The sequence below is a fragment of the Neovison vison genome, chromosome 3 (genome assembly GCF_020171115.1).
Source record: "Neovison vison isolate M4711 chromosome 3, ASM_NN_V1, whole genome shotgun sequence".
Taxonomy (NCBI): Eukaryota; Metazoa; Chordata; class Mammalia; order Carnivora; family Mustelidae; genus Neogale; species Neogale vison.
Window position 1 is genome coordinate 44,375,942 of NC_058093.1, and position 13,312 is coordinate 44,389,253.

Here is a 13,312-nt window from a genome sequence, read left to right on the forward strand (position 1 = left end):
CGGTCCATAAACTCAGATGATTTAGTAAATGCCACTAACTTCTTTCCTTCTGGCCAAAAATAAACAATGGTGCCTGACAGGAGTCGAGGGAGATGAGCTAGAGGCAGATCCAAAAAGGGCTGGGAGAAGCAGGTTGGAAAATGGGAAGCAGACCCCATTCACCTTTGGAGAATTGCTTACCCACATGCTAAGAGCTTCATGGAAGCCTGCCGAAACCCAATGGCATCTGGGGGTAATTTCCTAATTAAAATCAAGCTATCAAGACTGGAGCAAAAGAGGGGCATGGATTAGCTAACCTCCAAGGTTTCATCCTATTCTGAGAGCCAATGAATCTATGGCTAATCCTCAATGCTCCTTCGCAGAACCTTTCCATGGCACTGGGAGTAACCTCAGAGAAGCCTCATGGAGGAAGCCTTAACCATGCTTCTTAGGCTATGTTTCCTTCTACAGTTTCAACTGAATCATTTGTCCAGTATTTGGTTTCTAATTTTATGTGCAACAACAACCTTAACAGATGAAAATTATTAAAATAAATGCTGATGATATTTTTCAATTAAAAGATAACTGATGACGTGCTCTGTAGCTACAGGTCCCACAGGTCATACCTGGCCGTGAGGGAGAAGGTACGTCCACTCCTGGAGGTGCAGGCGTGACCCCAGAGGGTCCAAAGGCATGCATCACCCTGTCTTCTATGCTGGGGAGCTCTTTGAACTCTCGCACCGTGAAGATCAGCCTAGGGTCGTTGGTGATGGTCTGTAGCTCTGTTCTGTCAATATTTCGGTCTCCTACTCCTAAACTCACAATCCCTGAGGAGCTAATCACCTGTGAAAATCTGGAAATATCATCCTGGGATTTTCCACCCAAAAAGAGAACCAGGTGTTGGGGCACCCCGTCTTCTATCCGGCTCCCAGCAGACTTAACAAAGAGGTTTCTTGCCACAAATTCCAGAGCTTTGCCAGTGTTCAGTGGGGACCCCCCTTTGAACCTCAGGCGACGTACAGCATCGAGCACAGCGGCCTGGGATTTATGGGTCTTCAGGAAGAATTCTGGGAAGACTTCATTGCTAAATTGTACAACCCCGATCCTCACTTTATTCGGGCCAATGTTGAGTCTGCGAATGATCTTGATAACAAAGTCCCGAATATGTGCAACGTCATCAGGCTTGATGTTGTCAGAACTATCAATTAGGAAGACAATGTCCGCAGCATCGCTCTCAGTCTCTGTGGGCAGAAAGAAAAGAAGAGGAAAACTCAGTACACGACTGGTTGTTTCTCTGGTTTTGTTTCTGCTTGAGTTTCTGAACTTTGCCTTCCATTGCACATTATTAATTAACTTTATAATTATAAGCTGAGGTACATGTGCTTATCTCTTGAGCTTTTTAAAATTAATCACTAAAATTTGGGCCTTTTCCACCAAAACAGTTTCTGGTTTTTGAATTATTCAAGGTTCTCCAAAACTTTCTACATTTACTTTATTTTGATTTTGGCTTTGCAGTCTGGGTTACAACTCGTTTTTAAAAAGTGTAAACAGCATTTAGAAACAGGATTATCAGATTCTACAGAATTATGAGCTGTTAACTACAGAAGGGATCAAGATCACCCCGAGCAACATCTTTGGTGTACAAGGAGAGAGAGACAACTGAGATCAAAGGGCCTCTCTGTCCAAGGCCACCACTCACATAGGGACACCTGGAGAATGCCAACTCTCTCCCAGTGTGCCACAACAGCTCCCCATGGGATTGACTCAGGGGATTTCCTCCTGCCTAGCAATTACACAATTTTTTGACTTCATTGTTATTGTTCCTATTTTCTTTATATGAATCAATCCATTTTTAACTACAAAACTAATCAACAAGTCCTGGGAAAAATGAACCATGTTTTCCTCTTAGTTAGAATTCTAGGTCCTTCTTGGTTGTCATTTTATTGAGCTGCTCATACATTGCCACTTAACAAATTCAGCCTCTTTGCCTCATAAATCCCTCAGCTACTTATAATGGAAACACAGCACAGCAAAAGCTGAGCAAGTCATGGAATTGAGCCATTAATATTAAGAAAGAGAAAAGCTGGACCAGTACACACATCCAGGTCTTGGGTTCTCCTGTAGAATACAAAAGATTTCACAGGACATCAACACCAGAATCATACATGCATACACAGTGACAAAAAGAAGACAAAAATAACCAAACACCTGCCATCCTGGCTAATAGGAATGACTGCTGCTTCTTTACCAATTACAGCTTTAGCCATAGGATGTAGAAAGATACCTAATCACAGAATTACTTTCACTGCTTGACAATAGCTGATCCAGGCCAAATTGCCATTTCCTTCAGCCTTCCACAAAACTGCCTACCACAAACTCAAATCCTATCCTAAGTCCATTCTAATGCCCTCTTACTGAGATGCTCCGTGGTTCCCCACCATGTGCATCTTCCCTCCTTTCAACAAGCGATAGACATAACTAGCTCAATGTCAGGTGTCCCTTTATTTTATTTTAACTTATCATGGGTTCCATGGACCTCTGAATTTGTTATATTTTTATATCGAAAAAAAAATACTCAGAGAACAACAACAGATAGCCCATCTTACCTGGAGAAGGATAGCGAGTGCTGGCCAGAATTCTCTGTATCTGTTCTGAAGTTAGGGTTGTGATGGGGGTCAGCAGTTTCTGCTCTAGGCTGGGCAGTTCCCGGAATGTGCTCACTGAGAACACATATTCAGGGCTCAGGGAGATCTTCACCAACTCTTCCTGGTCTGCATTCCTTGCAATGGTAAATGGTGCCACACCAAACTGCTTGAGCTCGGCTGCAGAATCGTCTACCTCGTCATCAGACTTCCCAGATGAAATGAGGACCAGGTACTGAGGGACACCCTCTTCAATCCGGCTTCCCAGGGGCCTCTTGAAGATATTCCTTGACACGTACTCCAGGGCACTCCCAATGTTGATTTGCCTCCCACCTTTGGGCCTCAGTCGCCTCACTGCATTCTGTACTTCATCCTTACTGGAATGGGCATTCAGCAGGAATTCCACCCTGGGGTCCTCGCTGAACTGGATGACTGCCACCCGAGTTGTGTCAAAGCCCACATCCAGGTAGTCAACCAGCCTCTCAATGAGGGTGCGGATGTACTGAAATTCAGGACCAGCACTTTGGGACCCATCAATGAGAAAGACCACATCCTTCTTGCTTCCAACACCTGTGAATCACATGTTATCAGGGGCTTCACCTTTGCAGGCACCAAATTCTTAGTGTTAATGAAACACCTCCCGGTTTGTCATGGAATCACCACCCAACAGGCAAGGTATCTTCGTTCTGACTATTCTAGTTAAAATAAAGATCAGGGTGATTTCAGGGGGGATTTGTAAAGATTTAGATAACTCTTTTAAAAGGAGATTGAGGCACTGCTGGAGGAGGAATTAGGCATCAAGAAACAGTCTTTAAGAAAGAAGAAAAAGTGAAGTGTTTTTATCCAGAAGGGAATCATCCTTCCCATCCTTGGTGGAGAAGCAATGAGGCAGGAGAGAGAATGGCGGATGGTGCCCTTGAGTAGATGAGAGAGGCAGATGCCCAGGAGGCAGAGACAGCTCACCTGGGAACAGGTGGGGCTGACATATAGACAGCAGTGCTGGAAAGAAGGGAAAGTGTAGTAGAGGTAGGAGGATAGGAAGAAGGCAAAGGTAGAAAATAGTCATTTTGAAGAGTGGGAGAGCAAATATGCTGTAGAAATATATGCTTGTATTTAAAGTAAAGAAGTCACATGTACACTATGACAAGATTTCCAAAGTGCATTCTTGAGAACCCTGGTACCCAGGGTGAACCATATAGAAGGACCATGCAGTCACATACATTTTGGAAATGTGGCATTCTCTTACTGAATTGGAGAAATGCAATATACATCAACTGGGGCGAGTGGGACACTGTTTCCCAGATTTATTTCACCACAAACCCTTTAGAACATTCCACAGAAGCCTGTGAGGCATACTGTACTCTGTTCTGGACACCAGCAAAGAAAAGCCCTTCTCAACTGCACCATATCGGTCGTCCTCACCTCCTTCAGTCACCCGAAGGGCACCATATCCAGCATCTGACTGTTGTCTCCCTTGTTTCTACTTTTCCCTTCCTTTTGTTCCCCTCTGCCTTTCCTCCCCCCCCCCACTCAGAGGACACTCTGCAGAAGGTAAGTCACTGCTGCCTCCTCAGTATCGAGACCCTCTCTACCAAGTGCCCAGTGCAGGCAGGTCCTCGGTGGGGGCTGTGAGGGGGAATATATCTCAGCCCTCTTCATTCTCAGTGGCCAGGCTCACACTGATTTCTAGCTTATTATAACCAGCCCTACAAAGTCAGAATAGGAAAGATGAAATAGAATGGACTGCAGCTATAAGAGCAAGGTGCACTCCTGCCAATTAAGACATTTACTTCTCAACATCAGCCACTTTTAAGAACAGCCCTCACACTTCGGTTCTGGGAATGCCAATATTTCAGAGACTGTGCCCCAGCTTAAGGGACCCTGTGGTCATGTCCCCTCCCTGATCACAGAAGGCTGTCAGGGACAGCTCAGAACTGATATTGAGCTGGTGTCATCAATGAGATGGCCCCATCCCTCCCAATATTACGCAGAAGCCTCTACGTAGACTTAGGGGTCGGCACTCTTCGAAACTTTGATTTGACCCAAAACGTGAATTGTAGCATGTCCCCAAACCCCCTCCCACTTCTGGCCACTGAGAGCAAAGACATTGGCCCCTAATTCTTCATGAAAGGCCAGTTTTCACCCAATATGGCAGAAAAAAAACAACAGAGGACACCTCAAAGCCCATAGTCCAAACAAGTAGCCCCAGCGGTTTCTAGGAATAATGACCCAAGGAATGCCTTCCTTACCCGGGCTCGTTGGGGGGAGCAAAACTGGCTGCAACCTCCTTAGTTCTTCTCTGTTGAGCTGAATGACTCTGTTGGAGATCACGGGCTGGATGGTCCCCAGCTGCCGGAAGGTAGGAATGGCCACGGCAAAGTCAGGGATGAATGAGATGGTCTGCATCTCCGTGATGTCAGCATTCCCGATGCCGATGCCGATAGGCACTGCCCCTCCCCTCTTCAGGACAACCGAGGGACCCCTCACGTCATCCCCAGACCTGTCTGCTGTGAGGACAATCAGGAGCTGAGGGACACCTTCTGCTATCCTGCTTCCGGCCGAGCTAATCAGGATATTCCTCAGGACGAAGTCCAGGGCAGCCCCAGTGTTGGGAGTCGGCCCTCCCAGTAGGTTCAGCCTGCGTACAGCACTGACCACACTCTGCTGATCCATGTAGGAATTCAGGTAGAACTCGGGTCTGGTCCGGTCACTGTACTGCACCACGGCCACACGAACCCGGTCAGGGCCCACATCCAGGCTCTCCACCACTTTCTGGACAAATTCTTTCAACAGAGGGAAGCCGCTCCTGACGCCCTCAGAGCCATCAATCAGAAATACCACATCCTTTTCACCTGAAACTGGGAGGGAGACAGCCTCAATGACACAAGGGACCCAAAGGGACCATCTGCTATGGGTCATGATTGGGTTGAATAATGGCCCCACACAGCTATCCAATTCAGAATCCTTGGACCTTACAGAGGGGACTTTGCAGGTACAATAACATGAAGTGTTTGGGGGATGAGGAAATCATCCTGGATTGTCCAAGTAGACTCAGTATAATCAATCAGGTAACCTTCTAAGAGGGAGATAAGGTGATGAGCGTTTAAGGAGAAGCTCTAAGGGAGGAAGCAGAAGCCAGAGAAGACAGAAGAGGCTCTGCTTCTGCTTTGCAGATGCAGGTAGGGGCCCCAAGCCAAGAAGTGTAGGTCGCATAAGGCCAGGGAACGCACAAGCCATGAGAAGAACCTCCACAAGGAATGCAATCTGGTTGACACCTTGCTTTTAGCCCAGTGAAACTGATTTTGGATTGTTCACCTCTAAAACTGGAAGGCAATGAATCCATTTTCTTTTAAGCCACTGGTAATTTGCTACTGCAGAAATCAAAAATGAATACCGCAATATAGAGAGATGATAGGTAGGTAGGTAGATCATAGCCCTTTATTTTAGAACTTCCTGATGCTTGAGCAGCGTTGTCAGTTTTCAAAGGTATACTCAGGAAACAGTGTTGGTGGAGAGACAGGATGGCAAAACCCACGTAACCATAAGCACATTACATAGATGGGAGCTCTCAAATGATTTGCTGCAAGTCACAGTAGATCAATGGGAAAAAATGGAAACCAGATGTCAGGCTTATAGTTCAAAACCAGCAGTGTATGTCTGAAGAGTTCAATGCAAAAGTACTAAATTATCAGTTTTCAATAAAAAGATTTATACTTGAAACTAATTACTCTTTTCACTGCATTTTTATCAACAAATGGAAAGCAGTTAACCACAAAGTCATGGAAACACAGATCAGCAGTTGGAAATTCCAGTGCTGCGTTTACAGTGGAAATTTACCCACCACTCATCACACCTTATATTCTTGATGAATGAGTTGTGGATGAATTACAGCAGAGTGAGACCCACTTAAAGTAAGACATTGGAGGACTACGAAGCTGTAGACTGTTTTAGCTATAACGCATCCATGGTATGTGGCTTCTATTAGGCATAGTGTAAAAATAGTGTTTGTAAAAGAGTTCTTAACTCTTAATATGTCTAAATCTTTATCATCTAATTATGAAATAGCTATCTAATTATGAAATATTCTGTTACCCTGATTCTCCTGATTTGCTCTGAGAGTGTTTAGACAATAAAGTGGGAGAAGAAAGAGCCAGCAGCCTACTGTCCTCATGCATTGCAGAACTGGGTTGTGGAAGCAAGCGGAATGTCTGTGCCATACCTGGTGCCGGTGCCCCATTGTGCACCGATTTTAAGAGGCTGACGATCTGAGATTGAAGCTCTCCAATCTTGGGAAGCGATTCAGCGGCCAGAATGAAGACGGGGGAAGGCACCATCAGCTCCAGCTCAGCAGGATCTGCGTTCTTGGCCTGCAGTACGAAAGTCACCACCCCGCTCTGCTTCAGGTTGAGTGCAGAGGTGTCCAGACGATCTGATGACCTTCCCGCAACCAGCAGCACCAGGAACTGAAGCACTCCATCCTCTATCCGGCTTCCCGCAGACTTCACAAAAATGTACCTCTGTGCGTAGTCCAGTGCGTAGCCCAGATTGAGGGCTTTGCCGGTCTTGATCTTCATTCTCTTGACAAGACTCAGGATTTCGGGTTTATTCTGGTGCTCATCAAAACGGGACTCCACCCTGACATCATCACTGTACTGAGCCACTGCAATCCGGGTCCCCTCCGGTTTCACATCAAGCTCATCAATAACCTTGTAGAGAAAGTCGCGGACGGCAGGGAACTGGCCCGCGAGATTGGCTGAGCCATCGAAGAGGAATAGAATGTCTCGCTTGCTTTCTACAACAGAAGTAGGTTGGGACAGAGTGAGGGAGGAGAACATAACCCGCACCGACATGACTTCAGCCCAGCACCTCTAACATTTGGTCATGGGAGGTCACACAATCATCTGATGATCACTATACCAGCAAGGAAGGAGAAAACCCACTGTCAAAACCTGAAGCATGGGATGCCTGGGTGGCTCAATATGTTAAGCCTCTGCCTTTGGCTCAGGTCATGATCTCAGAGTCCTGGGATGGAGCCCCATGTTGGGCTCTCAGCTCAGCAAGGAGCCTGCTTCCCTCTCTCTCTCTGCCTTCTGCTCTGCCTACTTGTGATCTCTCTCTCTCTCTCTCTATCTCTATTTCTCTGTCAAATACATAAATAATTAAAAATCTTTAAAAAAAAAAACCTGAAGCACAGCTGTAGTTAAAATGTCCCATTTCAAAGCAGTGCCTGTTTGCAAAGGACTTGAACTGGATGGGTCTACTCAACCCAGTATCATGCTTCTTCAACAAAGCAAGACAACGGGAGCCCCAGAGGGTCATCACTCTAGCAGAAGAGTGTTTTCCAACTGTTATAAATTAGACCACTTAAAATGTGGTCCTGGTCATCCTTTTACTTAAAAATCGACCCATCTCTAGCAACAAAGGCTGACATGGGTTAACCACCCAAGGAGAACTGAGTTGACACGTATCTGCTCTAACTGGATTATCTTTTCCTAACTTTGAGGTTATGGGCTAGGACCCCAAAGAGTGCCCATCATTACTCTGGGTCACCCTGTCCATCAGTGCATTCCAATCTGCAGTACTTAGCCAACAGAAAACAGGGAGGATAGCCCATAGGGGTCTACAACATGTCACGTGAGCATTATTTTCAGCTCAAAGAATTCTCAGTGGTATTTTGATTAGGTTTCAGTTGTCTCAGTCTTGCTCCCCATCTGTGTGATCTCAGCAAGCTGGTAGAGCTAATGTGTTGGAATCTCACCACCATAATAATTTGCAGTGACAGCAATAGTCCAGACTTCCTTTGGAAATCATTCTGTCATCACATCAAGATGCAGCCCTTGTTGGGCTTCTCAAAAAAAGTAAATAATTTTCTACCTTCGGCAGATTTTGAATATTTTTTAAAAATCATATAAATAAAATAATTGCCATTTTTATGCATTCTCCCATATGAAAGGGATGCCATCCCTCTCCCTCTCACTTCTATCCTGATCTGTGCTCCAGAAAATTCTCAGGCACTAGGGCCAAAAAAAGGGGGGTGGTGATAAGATGGGAGGAATGACAGCTGGATGTCCTAGACTTTCTTTTGTGAACAAGCACCCTTTAGACAGAGGATCTAAACTTGCTGGCATGGTGTCTCAAGCCCCCATCCAAAACACTTGGACCACAGATGCCCAGTCTTCGTTCTATAGCTCTGCAGATCTGAGCTCAGGCTGGGCCACCTGTCCTCCCCTGGGGGGAGGTGTTGGGGGAAGGGAGCCCCGCGCAGTCGGGGAGCTTTACCTGGCTGGGCGAGTGGCACCTCCTCCACCCCTCCACTAACATAAGTGGTCAGGGGCTGAATCAGCTGCTGAGGCAAAGCCGGCAGGGAACTGAAATCATCCATGAGATACACCAGGCTCGGGTTAAAAGCCATCTGCTCAAGTTCTGCCTTATTCGCCCGGCCAGCCCCCACACAGAAGGTGAGGACCCCCGCACGTGCTAAAGCATTGGCAGCGGGCAAGTAGGTGTCCTCAGACTGCCCGGCTGTAAGCAGGAGCAAGAGCTGCGGCACGTGTTCCCGGATCCTGCTGCCGCCAGCTTCGGTGAAGTGGTGGGCGTGCACGTAGCTCAGGGCCGAGCCCGTGTTCAGGCCCGACCCCCCCTTGAGCTGCAGCTGCCTCACATGGGCCAGCAAATCTGACTTGGCCTGGTATGTGTTTAGGGAGAACTCCGTTACTGGAGTGTCACTAAATTGCACTAAACCGACACGAATATTGTCGTCTCCGACATCAAGGCTGTTAACTACGTTCGTGACAAAGTCCCGCACATAAGGGAAATTGGCCTTTCCGACGTTGAGCGATCCATCCAAAAGAAAGATGATATCCCTTTTGTTTACGTGAACTGCAGTGAAGCACAGAAAACAGAGTGAGACATACACAACCGCCAGGGGCACTCCATGTGTGCCCACACCATGGGCACACATGCCAACATTTAGAACACACAGACAGTCGGTGAGGCAAAGCGTGTCCGGCTCGTCAAATATGGCAGAAGGTGGCATATTTTCCTTTCATGGTGGCTGGGGTGTGTGAGGTGTATCAGTAGCCAAGTTGACGACACCAAATTGGCTTGTGGAGAGACAGAGCGCCAAAGGGAGAGTTTGCAACCAACAAAAATGATCAGAATCCTTGAAGCAGAACCTTTCTTCCCTGGAAGGGAAGTGACCAGCATGCCCTGCATTTCCACCTCACTCGGGTTTAGGACTGTGGTCGCAGCCAGGCTTACATGGGGAACACCCGGTCCCCCAGGGTTCCCCTCTACACATTTGCAGAGAGAGCTCCACTTACAGATAGGTTAGAAGTATTAGCCCAAGTCACCTGAGAAGACGAGTTCCTGAAGGCTAGGGAAAAAAATAATAAAACTGTGCTGTTCTCCTCCTGAAGTATTCTTAGGATGACCCCTTTGTCATTCTTTCTTGGTTCCCTTCTGTTGGGAGTCACGGCATTGCCTTGCAATAATCACATGGGGTGCCCTTGGGAATTCCTCCAGAGGGAGAGAATAGGATCATGGAAACATGTTAGGATGCAAAAAGACTATTTGGCATGCTTGGCTGAAGATAGGCAAATGAAGATTCAAAAGAACAGTTCCCAAATTACAGAATTTGTAGCAGCACGCTTAGGAATACATGCCTTTAAAAAAAAAAATCTCTTCCATCTCTTCCCTGGTGTCTCACTAAAATTTCAACCTGAAAACTAATTTTTTTCCTGTGTGTATCAATTGGCTTTGGCTCTGAGAGTGTGGACTGGAAGCCTGAAGGAAGGAAGAGAGAGAGAGACTTTCAGAAGAGCAAAGAGCCTGAGGAGAAAGCAAGCATCATGCAATATATGGGTCATGCATCTGACAGTCTTCCAGTGGTGAAGTTGTGAGGCAAAAAAGCTTGCTCCTGTGATATTCATCTTCGTTAAGGACGGCGAACTGCACCCAACCAGTGTGTGAGCTCACAGACTATTACTGTGTCTTTGAAAATAACTTTTCACTGATAATCCTATTAAATGAAAGATTTTAGAAACCACTAGGCTTTTATCTCCATGCCCATTCATGGACTGAAGGGAAATCCCTCAGAGAAAGGAGAGAGGGTTAACCTTGGGCCCTGTTGGGGGCTGGGCCATTGAGTGGGGACTGTGAACTCAGGAAAGCAAGAGCCAAACCACATCTTGGTGGTGGCATAAGCAGGCTGAACAGGAGTCACCAGTTGAGACAGATCCTGGTCTCTGACAAGAGATAACAACTAGAAGTGACCTCCTAAGCCAGAAGCTAGAAGGACAGTTGGCCCCCGGCCCTACAGTTTCCGTCATATGATTTCTGTTTGATGACACATCAAGTCATACAATTCTTTTATGATGACATTTTAGGACCTACAATTGTATCCTATGGCATTCAAGTCAAACAATCCCCAACTCAGGGTAAAAGAAGCCTGAAATAAATCTTGGTTATGGCTCTTGTTTCCATCATTTAAGACCTGTCTTAAATGCTGAGCACAAATCAAATTTGGTTCGTTGGTTGGTTGGTTGGTTTCTCAAAGGCTCTGCCTGCAGACCCACCCTGCCGTGAGTCTGACTTCCTCCCCACCATACCTTCTTCAGAGGTTCCGGAGAGGGTCCTGAGAGGCGCCAGCAAGCCAGGCAGCACACCCTGCAAAGGGGCAGCTCGGAACTCAGCAGGGATGAACACCAGGGAGGAATCAAAAGCAATCTCTTCCAGCTCAGCCTGATCCGCCGCCTTGTTCCCAATGGCAAAGGACATGATGCTGCTTTTCTTCAGCTCCTGGGCAGGCTGGCTGATTTCATCTAGGGACTTACCGCCTGTAATCAGCACCAGAAGCTTAGGGACCCCCTCGGCGGCCCGGTAGCCAGCCGAACTAGTGAACAGGTTGTTGCGAACAAAGTCCAGAGCGGAGCCCGTGTACAGGACCGAGCCTTCCATGGGTTTCATTCTCCGCACGGCGGTAATGACTTCCCTTTTATTGGGGTAGCTATTGAAATAAAACTCGGGCCTCACAGTGTCGGCATACTGAGCCACTGCCACTTGGATAAGATCCTGTCCGATTTCCAGCCTCTGGATGACTTTGGCAATGAAGTCGCGGATTGCATTGAAGTTGGCCAGTCCCAGTGCGGATGAGCCATCCACCAGGAAAACTATGTCTCTCTTGTTGACTTCAATGACTGTAGGTAGCAACATTATAAGGTGAGTAGAATGGCCTTACCTATCACATGCAACTATGACTCTCTAGACAGCTAACTCGACTCGGAGGGTACTCCCGTTTGCTCTGGCCAGTGTGAAGTCAGTGGGAGCCCCAGGAGAATCTGTCAGAACACACACATTACTGTCAGCTGCATCCTCCCTCTGGGGTGGCAGGTTGGCCTAATCCCCCATCCCCACCCACTCCTAGAACTTTTTACAAAATCGTTGCACAAAAACAAATTAAGTTTTAGTCACACCTGCTTAGCACATCATCAGTAAAAAAAGCCAGGAAGCTCTTTTCTGCCAAAAGTCTGTAGGTTAGATTTGAGAGCCCAGAATGAAGCCGCAGCTTAATAGAGTAAAGGAGCATCAGTGCCTACTGAGGGGGTCCTTTGTTTCACCACCGTGACATCACGATCATCTACCATCAAGGTGACAGAGCGTAAACATCCCATTCCCTTCCACTCTATTCTCCATGCCTGAGTTTTTCAGGCAAAGGAAAACCAAGCACTTGACATCATAAAACTTATGGAAAAGAAATCGATGTCAAAGTCAGCAAGTGGCACAGAAGGGTGTCCAAGTGAGAGACCTGTGTTGGTGAGGGGCTGAGTTTCGTGTTAGGACTGTGAAAAACTGCAGAGCAAAAGCATTTGGGTGAGGTCACTGCCTCGCAACTATAAACTTGGGTCTGCCTGCCGCAGGGACACACAGCAGCCAGGCTGAGCCATAGGCACAAAGAATCAGGTCAGGCACTATACCCAATCCAGACACCTGCTGGGGCTTCCAAGACTTAGAAGGATGTGGGTTATATGTCTTGACATTTGACTCTATTATTATCCGTCCAAACTCTCCTCTTTCAGGGAGAACACGTAAATGCACACATGGACACAAAACACCCAGGGACAAGCATGCAGGGACCATTGCGTTGGCCGTGGCTTGTGGGGTAGACGATGAGTTCCAAGTCCTTAAATGCTTCACAGAGATTTAATTCCTTAAATGTGGAATTCTCATTAAGTGTGTGTGTGTGTGAAAGACCATGAGTGTGGCATAGCCCTGCCTCTTCCTCCCTGCTGCACACACACAGAAGATAGATATAAGTACCGTGTACAGAGTGTTAACCACACGTGTGCGTTCCATGAACACACGGGAAGTGAGCCTGCTCAGATGCATGCACTCACACACACACACTCCTCTCTCACCTCTGACGTAGAAGTTGACCCTAAGACCACCCACCCCACCTCGGCCTGGCCTCTGCCTGTTGCTCATGCATGTTCCACCTGCCTCCGCCATGCCAGGCCCCAGATCTGCTCACCCTGCTCCACAGCCCAGCTGCGAGGTAAACTACACCAGCTCACGATGACCAGTGCTCTCCTGGAAGCCTTCCTCTCCCAACCTCTGGAAGGACCACTTTCATTCTCTGCTCTAGGCTCTAATCTGGCCCACACCCATGCCCCATCTCACCGCACAGATCCCTG

General features: G+C 47.2%; 1 protein-coding gene across 5 annotated transcripts in view; it reads right to left on the minus strand.

Moving 5' to 3' along the window:
* COL6A3 (collagen type VI alpha 3 chain) overlaps positions 1-13,312 on the minus strand; it is a 77,966-nt gene that overhangs the window by 41,843 nt on the left and 22,811 nt on the right. For 3 of the 5 annotated variants that reach the window (XM_044241914.1, XM_044241913.1, XM_044241910.1), the window contains 6 exons: positions 11,231-11,818; positions 8,901-9,500; positions 6,841-7,413; positions 4,871-5,479; positions 2,586-3,191; positions 606-1,220 (listed from right to left, as the gene is read on the minus strand). In XM_044241914.1, the coding sequence (XP_044097849.1) occupies positions 606-1,220; positions 2,586-3,191; positions 4,871-5,479; positions 6,841-7,413; positions 8,901-9,500; positions 11,231-11,818 (3,591 nt within the window). The remainder of the gene's footprint in view (positions 1-605; positions 1,221-2,585; positions 3,192-4,870; positions 5,480-6,840; positions 7,414-8,900; positions 9,501-11,230; positions 11,819-13,312) is intronic. The other 2 variants (XM_044241915.1, XM_044241912.1) reach the window with 2 other exon arrangements.